Raw genomic sequence first — 23,685 nt, 5'->3', positions numbered from 1 at the left:
AACCAGTTGTTCTGGGTGTGGCATTATCAGTGTGATTCACACACATGCCGAGGATCATTCCTCCACCCCAACTGCAGGAGAGAAGATGAGGGGTGTGGCGCATCTCTGACGGACGCGAGTCTCTTCACTCTCACACGGAGACGCTTCACACCTGGATCAGGAGAGAGAGAGACAGACACGGACCTCCCTGACACACACAATCACATGGATATCTCTAATCAGGGTAAGATTAAATTCCCATTCATACTCGTGTTCATGTTCTCCCACAGTACAGTGAGCGGTTTAAAATGACTTGTTTCATTAAATGAGTAATTTTGTTAAATGTTATTGAAATATTTCATGACAGTGAGGAGAAACAAATAGATTAAATCATTTACCTAATTTAGTGTAAGTTATAACTTCTATTACTAATGCGTGTGTGTTCTGCTGAATGCTGTGTAACTGGACTGACTGGTGTCTCATATGTTGTAATGTGTGAGGACAGAGATTCGACACAAGATATTAATCACATAAACCTAAAAATAGAGTCTGAAACTGTAACTGAAATGTATTTCTTTTTGAGGTGAGGTTCTGAACCTTCATAAAATGTATGATGTTACTACACTTATATTTCCTAGTCTTCTCACTGTCTGATTGTTTCTGGAGGCTCTTTAAGTGTGTGATGCTCTTGTGTGTCTGTGACGTCACTACTGAAGGCCTACTATGATATTAGACTATATAGCCTATAATAAAAGATAATGAATTTCAAATCTGAACCAAATATATTTTTATTCAAAGCCCAACAGTCTGTCATTAGTGTTTAGTCTGTCATTACAAAATAACATTAAAATCATGAACTCAAATGTCATTGTGAAAAAAAAAAAAAAAAAGACTGTGGTAACAGTACGTAAATCAGACCTTTCAGGCTATAGCCTAATGCTAATAAGCCTTATGCCAAAATTATTATTACAACTAAATTGTTGGTCATTAAATAAGAAAACTACTTGTGTAGATGATTTGCTTTGTGACCCCGACATCAGACATTAGGCTGAAGTATTTTTTTTTAACACAGTGACCAATCAATCCCTCCTTTGATCGATCACTCCAGTATCTTTGTATAACTTCAAAAAAAGAAACAAAAAAGATGCTTCAGCCAATGAGCAGCCGGCAGGGGGCTGCAGGACGACCCAACCTCCACGGACAGTTTTTAATGTTTTATCAGACAATAACTACTCAAGATTTTGCTTTAGTATAATTTTCGGGACATTTAGGGCCGGATTCGGGATCGGGGACAACAGCTTAGATTTTGGGACTGTCCCGAATTTTAGGAAGTCTGGTCACCCTAGGTCAGTAGTCTGAGAGCATTCGGTCTTTAGTGGCTGTTCAAACGCATTCGCTCGAATGAGCGTTTACACTACGAAAGCAATCCAGCCTAATGTATTCCCTCTGGAAGTGGTGAAAGTGGACAAGCTAGAAGAGTTTTAGACCCCGTTTACACCTGTATTTAGTGTCGTTCACTTGTGATCCGATTAACCGAAACGCCAGGTGTAAACTTCCTAACACCAGGTGTAAACAGGGCCTTTGACACTGTGTTCTTGTGATGTCATCAGCCAATCAGTGTTGCTTTGATGTCATTTTACAGCATCCATTAGTTAATAGTCACTTGACATCTACAGCTCAGGTGATTGGCTCAAATTAATGTGTATAGCGGCATGAACTCAACCAATCAGCATGTTCAGCGCCCAATCCCACCCCTGAAAGTTCCTGAACTTTGAAAAAGTACTACCTCGCAAACAGGGACTTTCGGAGGGGGAAATATTTACCTGGAACTTAATTTAGACCCTGGTTCCTGCGGTGGAAACACACCGAGTCCCAGCCCAAAGTCCGTAGCTCCTGGGGAAAGTTCCTGCGGTGGAAACACACAGAGTCCCAGCCCAAAGTCCCTAGCTCCTGGGGAAAGTTCCTGCGGTGGAAACGCGGCTATAGTGACTAACAGATTTCTGTTCTATCTCTGTCTTCCAGGTATCGGTCCTCGCGGCTCCCCCTCTGAGCTGTGTTTGGTGTTGGTCGGCAGCATCGGCTGTGGAAAGACCCTGACGGCGGACACACTCCTGCGTCAGACTTCAGATCTGGGATCTCCGGCCTCTTCCCGTGTGAGCCAGATCCGGCGAGGGCTCTCGGAGGGCCGGCGGCTGTGCGTTGTGGAAACCCCTCGCTGGTACTGGCGGGGAAAGGAGTTGGAGGCCGACATTCAGAAGGAGACCCGGCGTTCCCTCAGCTTGAGTGCCTCCGGGCCCTTCATCTTCCTCTTCCTCATTCCCATCGGGGAGTTTACGGAGATGGAGCAGTGCATCCCGGATCAGCTGGAGCACATTTTTGGGCAGTCGGTTCTGGGTCACACGCTGGTGCTGCTCACCTGTGGAGAATACCTGATGGACCGTAGTCTGGATGAGTACCTGAGCAAGGAGGAGGGGCTTCAGGAGGTGGTGAGGAGGTGCCGAGGACACTGTCATGTGATCAGAAACCGCAGATCTGACGACAGACAGCAAGTCGTCTCTCTACTGGAGAAGGTGAGGCTACAGGTGTCCGACTGAAAGCTGATTGAGATCATCCTACATACAGTCAAACCAAAAATTATTCACATAATTCGCTTTTTTGAAGTTTACATGAAGATAATAACGTTTTTGAAAAATGTACACCGCTTGCACCTTTGAACCTGTTTCAAGGTTTGCGTTTTCGAGCACCAAACACTGTTGTTGTGCAAATGAACGGCCAGAACACATTAAAAGTTTCTGTTTTCAGTTAAAACGGTGTCATGTTAGCGGACCCTAAGGTAATAACTAATGATCTTTACAACAGAAGCGAATCAATCAAAACTAACTTTAGCTGGACAATAACTTTATTCTAAAGCTGTTGTAAAGCCAAAACAATCTCTGTTACTTTAATTTCCTAATATCACCGTAAAGCTGCTTTGAAAAAATCGATATTGTTAAAAGCGGCAAGCGCTATATAAATGAATGTGACTTAACTTGACATATTATACCCATAAATTCTTCATACAGTGACTACCAGCAAAATTTACAAATTTGGGACCACAAATTATTCTGACACTTTGACTTGACCATGGTTTGCTGAAGTGTTTTTTCTTTAATTGGTAATGCAATCTTTTTTACACCACAGACTGAACAAAATTAAGCCTTGGTTGGTAATTGGTTGAGCTAAATTGATATTATATAATTTTGTAGTTAAATTTAACAGCTGACAGATATTCAACATAATTCATTAGTGAGAGTCTAACAGAAGGATGGACAAAACCAGTGAAATATCAACTGAGTTCTTGTCATATTTTATTACCATTTTCTTAAAGGGATGGTTTGGAGTAAAATCAACCCAGGGTCCTTTGCACCATGACCTCGAGCCAGTTTGCAACAATTATTACTTAACACTAAGTTGTCAACACTTCGAAAAAAATAAATAATTCGTCGTTACACTACATCCTTATGCATCGCTTTCTGCCAGGACTTTAACATGTTTTTTTTTGTTTTGTTTTTTTACATTACATTTGCCTTATGTAGAATTGTAAATGCACAAGTCGATACAGACCACAATACATATCTGCACTGTTTTAGTATTTGAAACCAGACTCCCCTTTGATCAGTTTCAAGTCCAAATGCGCCAGTCAATGACAAGACCCTGACAAAATGGTCTCGGACTCGACAGAGACTCGTAGTTTGGACTGCATCATGGTGTTTTCTCATTAGACGACCTGAGTGATGGAAGGCAGGACTGTATTTAACACATTTATATCTAGATAGTAACATGCGTTTGATGCTGAACCCAAAAAAATGACTTATTTTAGATGATCTTAGGGGTCACACTGTAATGGAAGGGATGATGTATTATGACAAAGTACAAATTGTATGATTTTGAGACATGTTTACCTAGTTTCTGGTGTCTCAGGTGGAGCAGATGGTACAGAGGAACGGAGGATTTCACCTGCTCAGGGAAGAGGAGAAAGACGTCAGAGAGGAGAAAACAGAGATGAAGCTCAGTGCAGCAAGAGACACAATGTGGAACGGAGGCAACGGAGGAAAACTAACACAAATCAACACATTTGACAAACAAACAGAGGAACCCGTAAGTGATGAAGTGATTGAGAAACACCTGATCAATGGACTTCAGTCACAGAAGCGGGAGGATGAGGAAACACAGAGCAAACATGCACTTCTGGAGAGAGGCCCGAGCTTCAAACTCACCAAAGGTACTGAAATAAACCAGAACAAATGCAGGGAACTAATCCAGAAGTTTCCTATCCTGCTCCTGAAGGGCCTTCTCCAGCAGAGCTTAACTCCAGTCCCAGTTAAACACACTTAAACCAGCTAATCAAGCTGGGGTGTGTTTCCCGAAAGCATCGTTAGCCAACTATGGTTGCAAGTTCCGTCGTTATCAGCATCATGAGTCTGTGAGTTAAAGTTGTGTGTTTGGAGTGACAGATCTGGACCTGAGGTTAGAAGCAGAGTTTCTTGTTTGCATGACATGTGGACTCAATAAATCCTGATCTTGAGCAAAACAAGCAAGCTGACATTCAGTGCAATCTATATCTGTTATTTAGAACATATACAAATGTCATTTACGTCTTTTAGATTTTAAAGAAATTTAAAGCGTAGTTTTTGAAGAGTGCGCATGTGTGAACGTGCTTTAGTGCATAAGAACGAGTCTATGATTGAATCTGGAAATAAAGCTAAATAACTGAGAAACATGAGAAATAGTCGTCAGATGCTTGTCTGTAATCTATAGCAAAACATCTCGCATTAATTCGATCTCAAACAGATTCATTAACAGTAGTTATTACTCCACCACATGCGTGACATCATTAACCAACGTGGTTGAACGACCAATTTCGTGACAAACAGTCGTGACGAGCTAGTTGATTTCTTAAATGATTCATCGTACTATAGTAGTGAAGCAGCGAGTTACGGCGTTGTACGGGAAACACACTCCTCTTCGGGATCACTGGATATTTCAGAGAGGTCACAGGTGTGTTGGAGCCAAACTGCAGGAAAGTGGCCCTCGAGGAGCAGGATCGGATACGCCTGAACTAATCAAACTAGTCACAAAAACGAAATGCTAAGAATATATGTTGATGCCACTTGGATGACGAGAGAAATGTTTGTTTGAAATGATGCTCATGTATGAGATGTGTTGATGTGTAACTCTAGAGGGAGCTATTCTCAGTCAGATGATGGAGGAGCCAGAGCTTCAGCACAGCCAGAGCTTCATCAACACTAGTAGGTTCATAACATTGACTCAATTTATTTTTTTTTCATTAACAAATACGTCTTTATGCATACTACACACATACATAAAACAAGTTAATTGATCATTCTCTTGATACAAAGACTCGTTCTGAGTGTTTGGCCTTCTTGAATGGGCATCTCTGGGATTTTTCCCCCCACATATTTTATGGTCCAATAGATGAAAATGCTTCATCTGATCACTTGGTAAAGAAGCACTCTCCTCAACAATACACACGATTTGAGGAATCATGCGTGTCTTGAGCTCGAATGCTACAGGACGATGCACAACTTAGTCAGTTTGTGAAATCTGTGTCCTAATCAAGGTTTTTATAGTTTTGCATTTTTAAATTAGTTTTATTTTAATATTGTTTTCAATTTTGCTTTAAATCTCAGATTAGTTTTAGTTAGTTTCATTAATGGTTTTGTTAGTTTCACTCTAGTTTTTATATTTTGTGAACACATTTCTATTTAGTTTTTATATAGTTTAGCAGAGCTAACAGAACACTTCCAGTGTAGACCAAAGCGAGACGTTTTATCTCAGCAAAGTTTAATGTTTGCACAGATTACAGTTAACTCTTGTGCAGATTAGACATCTTAATAATAATAATAAAATAATGGTTTGAGATTGAACAAATAAATGCAACTTGAAAATAAAAATTATGAAAAATTCAGATAACTTCACGTACATGAAGCTCCATCATATACAGACATTTCCCTAAACAGCCACAGGTCAGATTTTCCAGATTAATAAGAAGAGCTTATTATTAACGAAACCGATTATTTATTTTTGCTAATTATTATTTTATTTATTATTTATTATTTATTTATTAGTTAGTTTTTCAGTAACTATTGTTAGTTTAGTTTAGTTTTTCATTTATTATGAATTTTGGTAACACTTTATTTAACCGTGTCCTTGTTACACGTTACATGTACTTACCATAGTAATAACAGTAAATTATGCATAATTACATGCAACTAACCCTCAACCAAACCCTAATCCTACCCTAACCCTATAGTAAGTACATGTAGTTAATCAGTGTTGCTCAGTACTTAAATATATAATTACACTGTAACAATGACTGCTTACAATAAAGTGTAACGTGAATAAAAAAAAAATCAGTTTACGAAAATGTTTTTTGACCAATAGTTTTACTCTTAGTTTCGGTTTTCATTTACAAAAATAGCCTTGGTCCTAATGCTGATACATTTGCTTCTATTTCTCATTCCAGTCCATCACAGTTTCCAGAAGGTTTCGGATGACTTCGAGACTCTCTCTCCTGGATCTCCTGGATCATCCTCACATCCCTCCTCTGATCTTCTGGATGACTCTTCTCTGCCCGAGCTGAGGATGGTTCTGCTGGGTCGTCGTGGTTCTGGGAAGAGTGCGGCCGGGAACATCATTCTGGGTCGAGAGGAGTTTGAGCTTCATGGAGAGGATCGTGTCAGAGCGGCGGATCAGGAGTGTGTGAAGGCCAGAGCGCTCGTGGACGACATGCGGGTCAGTGTCACAGTTTTGCTCGTGCCATGTCACATCTTACTGAGATTAAGTCCTTACTCTGATTATTGCAGTGCTCGAAGTGGGAACTTCTATGGCCGTTTACACCTGGTGTTAGGAAGCATTTTGGTTGATCGGATCACAAGGAGACGGCACTAAATACAGCTGTAAACAGGGTGTAAAACGCTCTGAGCTTGTCCACTTTCACCACTTCCAGAGGGAGTTGAAAACGCTCATGTGGATGAATGTGTTCGAACAGCCACTAAAGACCGTCTGCTCTCCGACTACTGATCTAATGCGTAACATTATGGGAAGTGTGCTAACCAGACGGGATTTAACCGGTCGGATGAAGACCCAAGTTTGGTTTGAAGATGAAAAATGTACCAAGCACAATGTTCTCTGATCGTTCCTGATTTCTAACACACACTCACAGCATTCGGCGGATCTTGCGTCTGTTAGAGCAGAAACTAAAGCTGATGCTCTCTGTGTGTTTTTCATCTCCAGTCGCATTCATATGTAAATTGCGTGAGCTTATTCGTCCATTAGACCGAAAGATCTGAAAAAACACACATTTTCCTCTCCCCTCCCCTCGAAGAAATCAGGACAGAAGTGGGTGAAAGTGGACAAAAGAGACGGATTAAAACATCAGGTGTAAACGGGAATGTCTCCCTCGTCTACTTGTGATCCGATCGACCTAAACGCATATTAATACCAGCTGTAAACAGAGCCTGTGTTTTAATCCCACTTTTCCACAACATGATTTCAACCGAGGACCGACACTGGATTATTTGAAATGTACACTTCACATTCTGAAGCTGTGGATTGATGTGATTAAACCTCTTATGTCTCCTTCAGGTGTCTGTGATCGACACACCGGACTGGTTTCAGTCGGAGAGATCTCCAGAGGAGGTGAAAGCTCAGATCTCCTCGTGTGTGTCCCTGTCGGCCCCGGGCCCTCACGTGTTCCTGCTCTGTGTCCCCGTGGACCGGCCCACTCTCTGCGAGCTCCCGGCGCTGAAGGCCCTCGAGGGAACGTTCGGACCCGAGACCGTACGCCGGCACACGATCATCCTCTTCACGCGCTCCGACCTGCTTCCGAAGGGACCGTCCGGTGTGGAGGCGGTGGAGGATTACATCAGTTCCCAGCGGCCCGAGATGCTGGAGCTGGTGCAGAGATGCGGAGACCGATATCACATTCTCACAACCGGACGGAAAAACATGAATGAGCTCCTGGAGAAGGTGAAGCAGACGGTGAAGGAGAGCGGAGGTAGTTTCTACAACATCTCGCTTTACCAGGAGAACCAGGAGAACCAGATGAAGAGCGTGAGGAGAGTCAGACAGAACCAGTCGCCTAGTTCTCTGGACGCCGTGCGAGAGACTGAGGAAGAGGAGGAGGAGGTGACGGAGAAGAGTATTCGTTTGGATTCATCTGCTCCCGATCGCTCGCTGCTGCGCTCAGTGTGGGAGACGACGAGGTCGGGAGCGAGTCGTGTGCCGAAGCTGCTGTTCGCCGGAGCGCTAACCGGCGCGGCGCTAGGCCTGTTCCTCGCGGGAGCTGTAGGGGGCGCTGTAGGAGCCACGCTGGGGTCCGTGGCCACGGAGGTCGGGAGACGGAGATTCCTTAAACAGAAAACAGAGTGAATCCGGAAATAGACAGTTTGAGCTGCTCTGTGAACTGTAAAATCATTCCCACCTTTGTGGTTTCTTGTATCAGTCAAATCTGTACAAAGGCAACATTTTATTCAAATTTGCTTTATTGGCATGACTGTACATAATACAATATTGCCATATTCATTGCCATATTATATGTGCTGCATATTCATCTTTTAGTTTTGAGTTTTAAAGGTGCATTGTGTAATATTTAGGCGGATCTGTTGACAGAAATGCAATATCATAAACATAACTATGTTTTCAGTGGCGTATAAAGACCTTACATAATGAACCGTTATGTTTTTATTACTTTAGAATGAGGCATTTCTCTCTACACACACCGCAGGTCCTCTTACATCGACATGTTTCTACAGGAGCCCTGAACGGACAAACACCTTTCGTCACTATGTTGTTCTTCGTGTAAAGAAGCGAGCTAAAGTCAGAGAATTAAATACTAACACAATGATGAACAAGTATCAATAATATTTGCAATAACATATCGTTATTTGTCATTTCTTAATTTTTCTCTGTAAAGAAACAGTGTTTAACTGGCTACTCTCTGCTGTCTTAGACGACGACATCACTTCCTGTTGGCCACCGTAACTTCTGTTGGGTGTAATTCACAAACTCACCACTAGATGCCGCTAAAAATTACACACTGCACCTTTAAATGTTTCCACACCACTCTAAATTCAGCTGATTCTTTACCAACAGTTTCATGAACACAAGAACATATCAACACGTTCACTGCATTTTTTTTCAATTCTGTAACCATAAATTTATGTGCACCAAAAATTACATTTTGTGTGTTTATCACTAATTTATCACTAGATGTGTCCCAGCCTAACAAAGCAATATTTATATTGTCATAAAACTGTTAATGTGAACAAATTATGTTCACATGCACATGTATATCTTCACTTCTCCTAAACCAGCTGACCACACTTCATATATATTTATTAAAATATATATTAAACAGAAATATAAGCATATTTTAAAGAAACATTTCTGTGTCCTGATAAAAGGAGGACATTTATTTTAAAACGACACCATTCATATGCTTCTGGGTCTTGCAGTAATAATATTATTTATATAAAAAAGATTCATTTTGGAAATTATGTAGTGACCAAAAAATAAAATTATACATACAACTTTATATTTGTGTTTCTTCTGATGGATGGATGTTCTCTCAACTTTGCATTCCAATGATGTCGATGCTCAGATGTTTCTGTTTTATAAAACTAACATTTTAGTTTTCTAATGCAACTCACATGCAAGCACAATTAAAAACTAATCCTCTGTATGATTTCAGTCAAAGGTTTTCATAATCATGACATGAGAAAAATTCAGCCACCGATGTCCAAACGACTGGTGTTTTGTAAATGGGTTTAAAGTTCCTTTAGAAGCCTTGAAAACTGATTATGGTAAGGAGCATTACATTTCCGACACACGCTTGAGGTGTTTGGCCAATCACAGCGCACCGGGTATGCTGGCCAATCACAGCGCACCGGGTCAGCTGGCCAATCAGAGCACTCTGGGCTCTTCAGTAGGAGGGGCTTTGTAGGAATCAGAGCGTTTCAGACAGACTGGGAATAGAGAAGCTGCAATAATGTACAGTATGTATATATATATGAAAGCGTTGTTACCTATTATATTACACCCAATAAACAAAATAATTAACTTTTAAAGGTGACATATTAGTCACCTTTTCACAAGATGTAATGTAAATATATGGCGTCCCCAGAATGTGTCTGTGAAATTTCAGCTCAAAATACCAGATCATTTATTATAGCTTCTCAAATTTCCCCCTTTTCGGGTGTGAGCAAAAACGCACCGTTTTTTGTGTCCCTTTAAATGCAAATGAGCTTTAGCTCCGCCTCCGTTCAGAAGAGGGCGGAGTCTTTACACGAGCTTCAGAAACTCCAGCAATAACAAAACAGGCCAATCTCACTCATCCAGAATCCCAGAATAACCAGTAGCGAGTGCAGCCTTACGGAGAGACTCAGGAAGAGTTTCTGAATGTTAGTGGAGACATTTCTGTAGTTGTTGTGGAGTTACATTGATCATCTCATCATCATGTTTAACTTCTCCACAAGTGTCCACAGTTCCTGAAGTGTTTATAAGACAGCGGTGACATGTTCTGGTCAATAGTGTTCAGTGCTCGTCTGTGCTCAACCACAGAACAGTTTCAGGCTTTGCTGGATCTTCTGCCATTGCGTTAGAACTGGTCTCTGTTGTCGCTTGTGAAACCTAATGTCGGCTGGTGTGTGTAAACGTGCAGATTAAGGGCCGATTTATATAGCGCTTTTCTCGGCACTCAAAGCGCTTTACATAGAAGGGGGGATCTCCTCAACCACCACCAATGTGCAGCATCCACTTGGATGATGCGACGGCAGCCAATTTGCGCCAGAACGCTCACCACACACCAGCTTACTGGTGGAGAGGAGACAGTGATGAAGCCAATCGGTATATGGGGATGATTAGGAGGCCATGATGGACAGAGGCCACTGGGCAAATTTGGCCAGGATGCCGGGGTTACACCCCTACTCTTTCGAAAGACATCCTGGGATTTTTAATGACCACAGAGAGTCAGGACCTCGGTTTAACGTCTCATCCGAAGGACGGTGCTCTTTGACAGTATAGTGTCCCCGTCACTATACTGGGGCGTTAGGACCCACACAGACCACAGGGTGAGCACCCCCTGCTGGCCTCACTAACACCTCTTCCAGCAGCAACCTGTTTTTTCTCAGGAGGTCTCCCATCCAGGTTCTAACCAGGCTCAGCCCTGCTTAGCTTCAGTGGGCAACCAGTCTTGGGCTACAGGGTGACATGGCTGCTGACAATATTATATTATAAGATGTAATTTTATAAGATGATCCTCTTCATTCGTCAGAAGGAGAGCGAAATCTGATCAGCTTATTTTTTGTCATGCTTGCAGAGAAAGACTCACCAGAACACAGTTACTGGGTTTCACTTTTCATGTTTTCTGGGTTGGTAGAAGCACTGGGACCCGATTATAGCACTTAAAGGGTAAATCTCGCCAAAATGCAACCTAGGGCCTTTTTGTTAATTTACTCGAGGCAAACTTTCGTTTAAAAGCATAATAAGAATGGAAACGCCACTTTTAAGTTTGACCATATTTTCGTTTTAGGTTTTAGAAGCACCGGACCCGATTATAGATTATAGCACTTAAACACGGGAAAAGTCAGATTTGCATGATTTTTTCCCCTTTAAAATAGCATCATATGACCTCTTTAAGAGTTTTATTCTTAAGTTTTACACAATGTCTGTCACAATGTCACGAATCACCGGTTGGGTAACAATGTGTTAGAGTGGTTGTGTGTGTGTGTGCGACCTTGGCCAGAGGAAGTGCTCAGTGTCATCAGAGATGTCATAACCTCTGCAAGCGTGATGAAACTCCAGGTGGCCGAGCGCTGTGCCAGCGAGAGGGTGTGGTACCCATAATGCCCTGCTCCTGGGGCATCAGGGGGTTTATCTCACCGTCACACACACACACACACACACACACACACACACACACACACACACACACACACACACACCAGTTCTCTGCCCCCCCCCCAGAGGCCTCGGTACCAGAGACGGGAAACACTCAAACCTTGCATATCCCTGAACCGTCCCGTCATGTGACACACGCGGGCGTTTGTGGCGTGTCATTCAACCAAGCGTTACGCAAGTCTGCCTTCCTGCATGTGGGCCGCAGGAGTGTGTGTGGCGGATGGGTGAAATGGAGAGGGTGATTTTCACTTTTTCATTCTTCCCATCTTTTCATAACTCGTGGTCCATGTCAGGAAGTCTGTTGGCTGGCGATGAGACAGCAGCAACTGTAGATGCTTCCTGACACCTGATCCGACGAGAGAAATACAGTCAGATACCCACAGATGACCTCTGACCCCCCTCCCCACACACACACAAGCACACACACACGCTGCCACAGCTGAAGTGGGAAAAACACAACACGGCTGAACAGCGTCAGTTTTTCCATCCCGCTCGGATTCTCATGATTCTGTCATGAATAAACTGCATCCGGCTACAGGACGGGCCTTTTAAAAAAAAAAAAAAATGATTTTCCTGTCCCAGCAGTCTATGATGAAAAATCTTGGAAAATCCTAATCCCATCTGACGACAGACCGAGGGACACAATAAGTGACACCGGTGCATGCAACAGAAAAACACACATTTTACAGCATCAGTTGAGATAGTGAGCATGTGACTCTTTGAAGCGTTGCTTAAAGTCAACATGAAATCAAAAAATACTTCTTATATTGCTAGATTTACTAGTGCATATCTTTAAAAAATTCTTTTCTTTTTTTTTTACAAAAATCAAGTGCCTCATAATCAAAACACTGCAGAAAATAATGTTCTTCTTCAGTATTTTTCCATTCCTGAAGGGACTGTGCAACACATTGACTGTTTCTACACGGGATTGTGCAATATACTTTCTACTGCTCTTTTTCTCTTTCTTGCCGCTATGTTGAAAGTTATCTTTACTCAGTGTTTTGTATTGTACTTGTGTAAATTTTACCACAAGGAGTTGCACTTGAATTTCATTGTACAGCTTTCATTGTACGTTTTTCGTCTAATTTTCCACTACAAATATCTAAACATTTTAAAATTAAGATACATTTACTTGAGAAGCAAAATGGCTAAAGATATTAAGTCTTGTTTCCTGAAAAAATGATAAAAATTAAGTGAGTTTATGCTTAAAACAAGAAAAAATATCTGCCAATGGAGTCAGAAAAATACTAATTTTGCTTTGAATTAAGTTTATTAATTTTTTTACCCCATTGGCCGATTTTTTTTTTTTTAAACCAATAACTGAGCATATACTAGTAAAAAGATCTGAGGGCTCAGGGAATGTGAACACACCTGTGTTGATCCACATCCTTGACCCTTTTTGACTCATGTTGATCCCTCCTCCTAAAGTATGTGATCCACAAATTTAACTTTAGTCAAAGTAACACGGATCTTACACTGACAATAACATGGCATGATTTACATGAGATGCCTAATAAAAAACAAACATCTAACCTGGACAACAGAGCTTATTCATAGAATTTGATTTCAATGCTTTTAAAACAGAGTATGAAATACCAAGGTTTTCTGTAATGATGACGTTACATTCCATTAGGAAAAAAGATTCCAAAAGTGACATCGCACCCTCAGATGATGTCACTAACCTTGAAAATGTTGTTCTTGTCAGATCCAGGGATCATTTCATCATCAGAAGCACTCGTTGTATCATCAGGTACTTCGTAAACAACTTTGGCTGGTTTTACAAAACCTGTCTGTCTGGAAACAATCACATTCAACCTGAATAAAGTTTGTATTTTTGTAAGTGTATTTTGTGTTATGTTGATAAAGACCAGTGGTTCGAGCCATTTCCCATCATTCCCAGTGGGTCAGTAACACACCTAATGCTCATCCTTCGCTCGTCATTATCTTACACTAGTGCTAAAAGCTTCCTGGGTTTATTAGGAAGTGAAAATGAGAGAAAGAAATCTGAAACTTATTTTATTCAAACCAAGATCAGTTGAACGCAAGCCACATAGTTGCAACTTCCAAACTGCGAGGAGCTTCACATCATCCAAACATCTAGAGACTCTAGAGACTTAAGAACCCAGTGTGATGTGGATCATGGATGTGAGCTGCCATCATTAGTTCCTCTACGAGACTTATGTCTTCAGTTCAGCTTTAAACAGCGAAAGATCAACACATTATTAAATAATCCAGTCCGAGTGCTTGAGACTGTGGTAGATGTGAAGTTTGAGGTACCCGTGATCGCATGTGAGGAACCCACACACTCTATTTATTCCTCGAAATATCAGAGAGAGGAAATTAAATGGAGAAGTGACACATGAAACATGGACCAGGAACACAAGCCATGAATTTAAACAAGTAAATTCGCTGTAATTCCACACAAAATGGCAACGTTTATACCAAGCGGCATCCGTCCGGTCTCTCTCTTGAATCCAACACGGAAGTGTCTTAAACTGCAGTTCATCCACTGGCCACTAGAGACCGGCTACAAAAGAGAGTCAATCCCATAAACCCTCATGTTGAAATGCCCAACTTTACAGCAGAAAAAAGCATGTTTACAGCCTGGTGCAAAAAGTGGTTTTGGTCTATATAGCTAATTTTGCCCTTCATGACGACTGTGAGGGGGGTGAATATTTTTATAACTCATCTGTTTAAATTATATTAAGCCTTACATTTCTGCATAATTAAGGGCGTGGCCACTTGAGTGACAGGTGGATTGCCGCTGATGTCACTACTAGCCGTTTGTCTGCTGTCTGTTAGCGTTACGTCACCTCAGCTAATCCGCCTCGCAGCCCATTTTCGTTTATCCGGGAGTGACGCTGCCAAGATGGCGACGGCCAGCTCCGCCCACTTTGGGCTTCAAAAATGCTCTTCAGAAACATACGGGTGACGTCACGTCCATGTTTCTATACAGTCTATGGTTTATACGCGCCGAGTGTTATCCAGTGTGTTAGTTTGTGGTTTAGTCACCGCTGGTAAGTGCTTGCTGTGACCGCTAGTATCTGTTCTTGAACTTTCTTCTCCGTGATCCCGGTGTGTTCGGTCTCAACGCCGCAAGTTCGAGGACCTGAGCTTTCCTCGCTGTCTGTGTCCCCGTAACAGCTGGATCCCGACGACACCATCATGGAGTCCATAGAGTCTCTGTTTTTGCGAGACGGGGAGCTGCCGTTTCCCAAATCCTCGATTTCCTCCTTCCTCCCATCCGGACCGTTTGTCGTGTCTTTCCCCTGATCGCTCGTCTGGTCGTTCAGCAGCTCGACGAGAAAGTCGATGTACTTCATGGCGAGTCGCAGAATCTCGTTCTTGCTGAGCTTCTTGTCGGGCGGGTGGGTCGGGATGAGTTTACGGAGCTCGGAGAAAGCGCCGTTTACGTTCTGCTGCCGCCAGCGCTCGCGGCTGTTGGTGAAGACGCGCCGGGCCAACTTCTGAGGAGGACCTGAAGGAGAACCACATGTGAGATACAGTTGCAGGAAAACGTTTGTGAACCCCTTGCAGAATCTGTGAAAATGTGAATAATTTTTAACAAAATAAGAGGGATCATTAGCCTGGTTAAAACCAGACCCTTCTCAGTTGAAACTGAGTGTAGGGTCTGGCGAAGCTATGTAGACAAATCATTTCAAAAGGGGCGTCACCAACCGACATAGCTCAAATTCCTCTGGGTCAATTGGATAGTCATAAAACCAATCAGATCGATGAAGGAGATGACGTATGCTTCGAGTGTTGTTCTTTGCTCCGGTTTTAACGAAAACGGTAAGTTTAAATCGCTCAAAACAGACAAGATTTATATACTGTCTATGATTCGAACGAGTGATGTTCCACGGCGGCATCCATCTTTGTAATGAAATCTCCTTCAGCGTCGCTGCGCTGTCGTCATCATGTAAATCCCTCCCCAAACGTTTCTGATTGGTGCCGCGATTTCGGCGGCACAGAAATGAGTTTGAATGGGCTCTTCTCCAGACTATCCTGGAGAGAGAATTAAAATTCGCCGGAAGTAGTCTGGGTTTTCCCAGGCTAAGGGATCATACAAAATGCATGTTATTTTTTATTTAGTACTGTCCTATTTTAGAGATATTTTACATAATTTGTTTTTACATGTAGTTTTTACCACAAGTAAAAAAAAAAAAGTGCTGAATTTATTAAAATGACCCTGTTCAAACATTTATGAACCACTTAATAAAACTGATTATTACTCCACAAAAAAAAAAAAAACTTGCTGAATTTATTAAAATGACCCTGTTCAAACAATTTATGAACCACTTAATACATCTGAGCACAGAAACGAGGAGTTCATTTGATTTCACTGCAATATAATGTATAATAATGCAATGCGGGAATATTTGTGGGTCCTGATAATGCAAAATGTCTGATGTTACCAGTAAAAAGTGGCCTACGTTATTTTAAATACATCTAGTCAAAGTGAAAGCATGTTCGTCTAAAATAATTCTGTATTTTCAGCTTCAGAATCATGAATATTGTTATTCTGGTGTCTCTATTGTCCTGTGCTTTGAGTTTCCAGCACCAAGTTCAAGCCTATTAATTTACACACACAATGTCACATCAAATTTAGCATTTTAATCAACAGTACATTCTTTTTGTTAACCTTTTACCATATGTCTTGGAGTATCGCAATCGAATCGTGACATGAGGGTATCGTTACACCCCTAATGACGACGCTGAACACAAAACATCCACTGATTTGAAAACAGTCCATGAGTGGAATGATGTACCGTCATTGAGGTCCAGTTCGAAGTGTGCGGACGGCCGTCTCTTCACACGAGCATTACTGAAGATCCCAAAGCTTCCAGACGGTCCGAGGAAAGAGCTGAGGGAAAGAGAGAAAACACAGAAAATAAGGAGACAACTTGAGGAAAAGAAATCTATGAAAGCAATCTGGAGCGTTTGATGAACGTCTTCCACTGATTGGACAAACGTGACGCCTGTCGTTCTGTCCTCATTACAGCCGCACATCTCAGATAGATCCGACTGTATTCTGTCTGTGCTGCTTTGAGACGAAACTCAGGCCCTGTTTACAGCTGGCATTAATATGCGTTTTGGTCGATCGGTTCACAAGTAGATGAGAAAGACACATTCCCGTTTACACCTGGTGTTTTAATCCGTCTCTTTTGTCCACTTTCACCCACTTCTGTCCTGATTTCTTCGAGGAGAGGGTCTATGGGGAGGAAAATGTGTGTTTTTTCAGATCTTTTTGATCTAATGGACAAAATAAGCTCACGCAATTGACATATGAACGCGACTGGAGATGACGGAAAAACACACGGAGAGCATCAGATTTAGTTTCTGCTCTGACAGACTCAAGATCCGCCGAATGCTGTGAGTGTGTGTTAGAAATCGTAAGTGTGTGTTAGAAACACGCTGTGAGTGTGTGTTAGAAATCAGGAATTGTGAGAGAATATTGAGCTTGGGATGTTTTTCCCTTTTAAACCAAACTTGGGTCTCCAGCTGACAAAACCCAGCAAGCAATAGCCGTAATTTCACCGTCTAGTTTAACTATAGGCCCGATATAGTCCAGCTATGAGTAACACACTTCTAGACAAAATAACCCTGAATTTGGTTATCATGGAAGCAAAGTCAACAGTGATTACAAGGTGTTTGGTTTCATTTCTTCACTCATTTCTTCTCCTTGTTTTGATTGATGACTAGTCTATTCTTGGGCTATGGTTTAGATGTCTATTAAATTTTCACTGACAGTCCAAATTTTGCCTTGTTTTAGCCTAGACGTCTGGGCTGTGTTTGGACGGCTATTAGACGTCCTTTAAACGCAAACTTGCTTGCTGGGAGTTTAAATCCTGTCTGGTTAGCATGCTTATCATAATGTTTACGCATTAGACCAGTAGACGGAGAGCAGACGATCTTTAGTGGCTGTTCAAACAGGTTCGATCACATGAGTGTTTACACTACGAAAGCAAAATGCGTTTTCGATCCCTCTGGAAGTGGTGAAACAGAAGCATTTTAGACGCCGTTTACACCTGTATTTACTGTTGTTCACTTGTGATCCGATCGACCAAAATACTTCTTAATACCAGTAGTACCCAGGCCATGAGACTAAGGGAGGTCAAGATAAGCAAGTCACTGGTCTACAAGAGAGCATGAGCATCAAACTAATGAACAATCTGATCTGATGTAAACAAGACCATTGCTATTAACGCGTGCACCGCAGTGAATGATTCCTAAAGTCACGCGTGTTGTTGAGGAGAGTGTGCTGCTACTTTACTAAGTGATCAGATGCTCCATTTTCACCTGCTGGACGATAAAGCCGCTGAAGATGAACATTTACCAACAACCACCAGAACACTGTAGCCAGGTGAACACACGTTGAATCAGGTGTTCATCTGAAATGTGCAGTGCTGCGGATCCTCTAAGATAGGGGTGTCAAACTCATTTTAGGTTGAGGGCCCGATTGGGAAAAAAAAATGTAATCATGTGCGGGGCGAATTACCTTTTTTAAACCTTAGTGCGCTGACAATTATTCTATATTAAAATTAACCATATAAACTACGAAATTAATTAGCAAGAAAACTAGCTGCTCTGTGAAAACTGCATGCATTCGTTTTTTAAAATAATGTTTTATGTAATATCTCTGGTAACACTTTAGTTTAGGGTCCAATTCTCACAATTAACTAGTTGCATATTACAAGGAAATTGGCTGTTTATTAGTATTAATAAAGCACATATTAATGCCTCATTCTACGTTTCTAATCCTACCCCATTCCTAATTACCTTACTAACTATTAGTATTAATAAGCAGTAATTAGGAGTTAATAATGAGAATTGGACCCTAATCTAAAGTGTGCATATTTCTCTATTAGGAATGCCCCGAATATGATTTTTCATGGCTGATTCTGATACATGTTGCTGATTTTTTTTGTTTTTTTTTAAGCAAATTTATTTGTTGTTTATTTGCTCTATAACAGGCCAAACTGGCCTAAAAAACAAACAAACAAAAAACAAAACAAACATCTGTAGTCATATGAAATTAGAGGCAATCCCTACATTTTAATCACAATCCACACAAAGATGCTACAGACATGTACGCATGAGCAGTTCTTTTTTTATTAAATTAGATTGTATAATTTCAAGTTTTAAAGCAGAAACAGAATGGTCTGACTTTTGTCTTGTGAAATTATTCTATAATTATGCTAGAAGACACCTGCACAAAACCAAAAACAGCAGACGGACTGAATGAAAATGCAAATTCACTCTCTGCCAGTAGGTGGCGCTTATAGAACAGCAGCGATACAGCGCTTCCTTGTTTACCGCTTAAACACTACTTTATACAGAGGTAAGAGGACAAGAAAATGCCATCGAAACCATTCTGAAGACAGTTCTCCTTCATAGACACATTAATTTAAACCCCTACTCCCATTTCAATATTTATATTTTTCTTCTTATATTTCACGAACATTGAGCTTTCAGTGCCTGGTACAGTGTTTCTCTGTCTGTGTTCTCCCAGTCTGGTCTGTGTTAACGTCCTGTTTACAGACTTCGTAATATTCCCACACAAATGACATTTTGGTAAATTATTGCAAAGCAGTTTGTGTGCAAGTCTGGAGTAGAGATCGACCAAAATAAAACATCCCGATTTATGACCGGTCGACCGGTGCATTTCCATTTTCTATTATTGTTCAGATCCGTGTCTGGGCCGGATTGGACACCATTGTGGGCTGTGTGTTTGACACCCCTGCTCTAATGGTGTGTTCACACCTAAAGCGAAGCGAAAAATTCGCATTGCGTTACTCGCTCTAGATTACTTGCGGGATGTTTCTTGTTTTTTGCGTCACTTGCGCCAATAAAAACATTGCGTGTCACGCACATCAACAACAACAACAACATTTCTTTCTGCCATTTTGACAGCCATTTCCAGCACTACTTGAGGATGGACAGGTGCCCAGTGCACGGACTTATCAAAAAGCTGTTAACTGATTGGCTAACATAACAACGTGGCATTAAAATTTTTACGTTTGAGTTGAAATTGTTCAACTTGCGCGGAAGACGCGATTGAGGCGAATATCGAGCATTCACAGCAACCGGCTCGCCCAATTCGTGTCATTCGCGTCTTTGCATTGACATTGTATATAATAATTATATTTGCGTTTGGTGTAAACACAGCATAAGACTAGGATTGGGATCCTCTGAGTTTTGTGGATTGTGATTGGGATCCCATTGGGACCCACTCTTTCTTCTTGTCATACGAAGGAGTTTAACTGGTAATAGCTGTGTGTTTGATTCCTAACCTGCTGATGAAGGGGTGTGTGTTCAGGAAGGCTGGCGGCAGGAGGGCCGTCGGGGGTCCAGCACCGGACAGCGAGGACAGATGAGCGAGTCTCAGCTCCACCGGGCCGTGTCGGCTGGCGGGGGGGACCGGGTGCAGGGCCGTCATCGGGGGGAGGGGGGGTTTAGTGTGAGCCAGGCTGATCACCGGGACGTTGGGAGGGATTGATGTGGAGGAGATCGAGGACGAGGACACACGCTGAAGAGCTCCCCGGGGAGGTGTCGTCGTATCCGGCTCGCCTCCGGTGGCCTCCGGTTCAGTCGCGTCCGTACGCCTCTCTCCATCACGAGTCGCATTAGCGTCGGGCGATCCCGTACGAGCAGGACTGGCGTGCTGGAGGACCGACGGGGAGGGTGAGACGGGAGACTCGCTTTTCTCCATCATGACCCGAGGCTGACGAGTTCTCCTGATGATCTCAGATTCTTCTCATCGCTCCTCATGTGGAGGTCTGCAGATTGAGTCGCTTCTTTTAGGACCTAAACAAAAAAGGCCTTTTAAGTTTACAAAGGCAGAAGTCACATTATGATATTATAAAGCACAGATATTATTGGCGCCAATAGCCTCGTGGAAAGCACGCTGATATATAGCGCAACTGCACCATTCGATTCCCAGCTCGAGGTACTTTGCCAATCCTTTTCCCTCCTCTCTCTACCCAGCGCTTTCCTGCCAAATCTCTACTGTCCTATCCAATAAAGGCACAAAAAGGCAAAAAACATAACTTAAAGAAAATAAAAAAGCCCTTATATACAGAATGAACAGGTGTGATGTAATTTTGAACAAAATTGGGTCAAAACAAGTTTCTACCAACAGGAGTGAACTTTTCCGGCAAGTTCCGGAAACTTTTGAAACCAACTCCAAATTACTTTAAACACTTTTGAACTACAATTGGTCCATGGTGATTGCATATGAGATAGGTGTGCTCTGGGAATGCTGTAACTTGGGCCTTAATCTGACCTCTGACCTGTAATGCTGCCTGAATCATGATCAGACACTGTTCGTTCGCTGGCCAGAGGAGAACTGAGCGACTGAGTCTGGTTTCTCCCAAGGTTTTTCCTCCATTCTGTTTTGGTTGCTTGCCACTGTCGCCTTTGGCTTGCTTAGTTGGGGACATTTAATATAATACTCAACATTAATATTGATCTGCCTGCATTGACACCATTATATGAGAACTGAACTGAGCTAGACGATGACATCTATGACATATATATATATATATATATAAATAAATGAACTAAGTTAATTACTTTTTTACATCAAAAATGAACCATCAATGAACTTACTTAAGATGTACTATGATGCCATTTTCTTCTAGATCTGCAGAAACAAACTTTGTTGCATTATTTTCCTGTTTTCACTGTAAAGCTGCTTTGAAACAATCTGTATTGTAAAAAGTGCTATATAAATAAAGGTGACTTGACTTAAAAGTAACGTTCACATGGCGGATGAATTCGGTGTCACTCCACTTCTGGGTGTTTCATCCAGTTCTGCTCCGAGTTCAGACAGACATTCACTGCTGAAAGACTCATTAAATCAGCGTGAACAGATCTGAACTCAACTAGTTTATTAAACCCTGACAGGTCATCTGAGGAGTGAGAAATAAAAAGGCAAAACAAAGAGGAACATTTCCAGACTAAACAGAAAACGTTGGTTGATCATCATGAGATCAGGAGTGACGAGCACAGATGGATCATTAAGAGGATTCACTGTTAAAACTTTACAGGCCATGATGTTAAATCATGCTGGAGTCTTTCTACGTTCAGTACCGCAAAAAAACAATGAATCTGTCAGTATTTGAGATCATCATGAACAGCTGCCATCCATGTTCAAGGTTAGTTGTGATGTTTCCAAACTTATGCGTGAATCATCTGTCAGTCATCCTGCCGTCTAGAGATCAAGACTGACGACAGCCACCGATTGATCGATGGGTCTATCGATATGCCAGACGTGATCAATGAAACGGCTCAGATCTCACACAGACACAGATTCAGCACAGTTCTGCAAACATCGACTGCTATTCCTTACATTCGGTTCCTCTTTCTGTCCAGTTTAACCGAGTGTTTTCATAATGCCTGACTCTCAGAGCGCCTGTAAATCCATCCGAAGAAACACATGTGAAGAAGGTCCATGCGTTCTCAGATGGTCACTCGCAGGAGACCTCACATATTTCACCGGTCAGGTTTTTTTCTGACGTTAAACGTCTGTCGTCGAGTCTTTGATGTCCATGTCAGGTTTCAGGAACTTTATCATCAAAGAAGTTCCAGAACAATCAGAAAATCCCAGTTTCATATGCAAGACGAGAGTCAGTGGAGCTGAATAACTGAGTGAAGTTCTCCAGAGCGTCTGAAGCCGTGCATCAGATCATCTATAATCAGAAAGTGTGATGAAGAGCTGCTGTCACTCACCGTGTTTGTGGTCACTTTCTCCGTCGTCGATGCGTCTCGTGTTCACGCCGTCTGCGAAGCGATCACACACACACACACACACACACACACTCTCCTTGCACTTCCTTCCCGTTCCTGAGCGCTGCTCTCCACCAGTTTCTCCAGTGAGGTTTAGAGATGCGACTGCAGGAATGGCAGGCGACTGGAACATGTGCTGATGTAAAAGTGATGCCCTCCCCCCCTCCATCACCAACACCAATACACATGGTGCTCTATACATATATTATAACTATGTAATAATTATGTAGCAAGTAATCCAGATTCGCTATCATCTGTTCACACACCTGTTGTGTCGTTACGCTCGAGCAGAGATTTTGTGTGAGAAATTTTACAGTTCACAAACACTCAAATTGCATGTAATCATTAGTGAATGAGGACCAAGACTGTAAAAAATGCTGCAGAAACTTAAGATAACTGAGTGAGTGCGCGCGTGTGTGTGTGTGTGTGTGTGTCTGTGTGTGTGTGTGTGATTGAGAGTGTGTATGTGTGTGTGTGTGTGTGTGTGTGTGTGTGTGTGTGTGTGTGTGTGTGTGTGTGTGTGTGTGTGTGTGTGTGTGTGTGTGTGTGAGTGAGTGAGTGTGTGTAGCAGCTGTGTTACGGTCGGTCGACTGCAGTTTGCCGCCACGTCTGTGGAGATTTGCCTCAGGGTTAAATTAAGATTATGAGTTTAAACCGCACTGAGAAATGCTTCTCTTCATTTCCAAAAATATACGACCATCTTCAACGTTCAGTCAAACACACAGTGGAGCTTCAACAGTGAATCTGCCTTCATTTCAAGAGTTTCAAAACTCTTAAAACCTTAGTTTTCACAAGGTCAATGTCTCAGGTTTAAAGTCATCGATGCTTGTTTTCGCTTACAGTAGTTTTATGTTGGTTTCAGATGTTCAAATTGTCTTCAAAAAAATTTTTTCCTCTAAAATAACTTCCAGCATTATATCATCATCACAAAACAACAGGGAGCGAGAAACTAAG

At 42.0% G+C, this 23,685-nt stretch overlaps 2 protein-coding genes across 4 annotated transcripts; one reads left to right on the top strand and one right to left on the bottom strand.

Annotated features, from left to right (window-relative positions):
• The first annotated feature begins 67 nt into the window (after nt 1–67).
• Nucleotides 68–9,577, top strand: LOC309473895 (GTPase IMAP family member 8). The gene is made up of 6 exons (XM_082136144.1): nt 68–223; nt 2,002–2,549; nt 3,940–4,240; nt 5,199–5,267; nt 6,506–6,774; nt 7,627–9,577. Exons 1-6 carry the CDS (start codon nt 205–207, stop codon nt 8,410–8,412), a joined length of 1,992 nt encoding a protein of 663 aa, XP_081992270.1. The 5' UTR covers nt 68–204; the 3' UTR covers nt 8,413–9,577.
• Nucleotides 9,578–13,940: 4,363 nt separating this feature from the next.
• On the bottom strand, nt 13,941–22,920 carry lyl1 (LYL1 basic helix-loop-helix family member). Of its 3 annotated transcripts, none has more exons than XM_082190271.1 (5): nt 22,675–22,920; nt 21,553–21,586; nt 20,235–20,748; nt 16,710–16,804; nt 13,941–15,418 (listed from the first exon to the last, which is right to left on the bottom strand). In XM_082190271.1, the coding sequence occupies exons 3-5, from the start codon at nt 20,654–20,656 to the stop codon at nt 14,949–14,951; spliced, it is 987 nt and encodes a 328-aa protein (XP_082046397.1). In that variant the 5' UTR covers nt 20,657–20,748; nt 21,553–21,586; nt 22,675–22,920; the 3' UTR covers nt 13,941–14,948. The 3 variants fall into 3 exon arrangements, with proteins under 3 accessions (XP_082046397.1, XP_082046398.1, XP_082046396.1); XM_082190272.1 differs by lacking the exon at nt 22,675–22,920 and adding an exon at nt 21,691–22,668; XM_082190270.1 differs by lacking the exon at nt 21,553–21,586.
• Nucleotides 22,921–23,685: the final 765 nt, after the last annotated feature.

Source organism: Leuciscus leuciscus (assembly GCF_965113295.1).
Source record: "Leuciscus leuciscus genome assembly, chromosome: 14".
In the NCBI taxonomy this organism is placed as follows: Eukaryota; Metazoa; Chordata; class Actinopteri; order Cypriniformes; family Leuciscidae; genus Leuciscus; species Leuciscus leuciscus.
The sequence above is the reverse complement of the archived record's forward strand: the minus strand, read 5'-3'. Positions and strand labels throughout refer to the sequence as shown.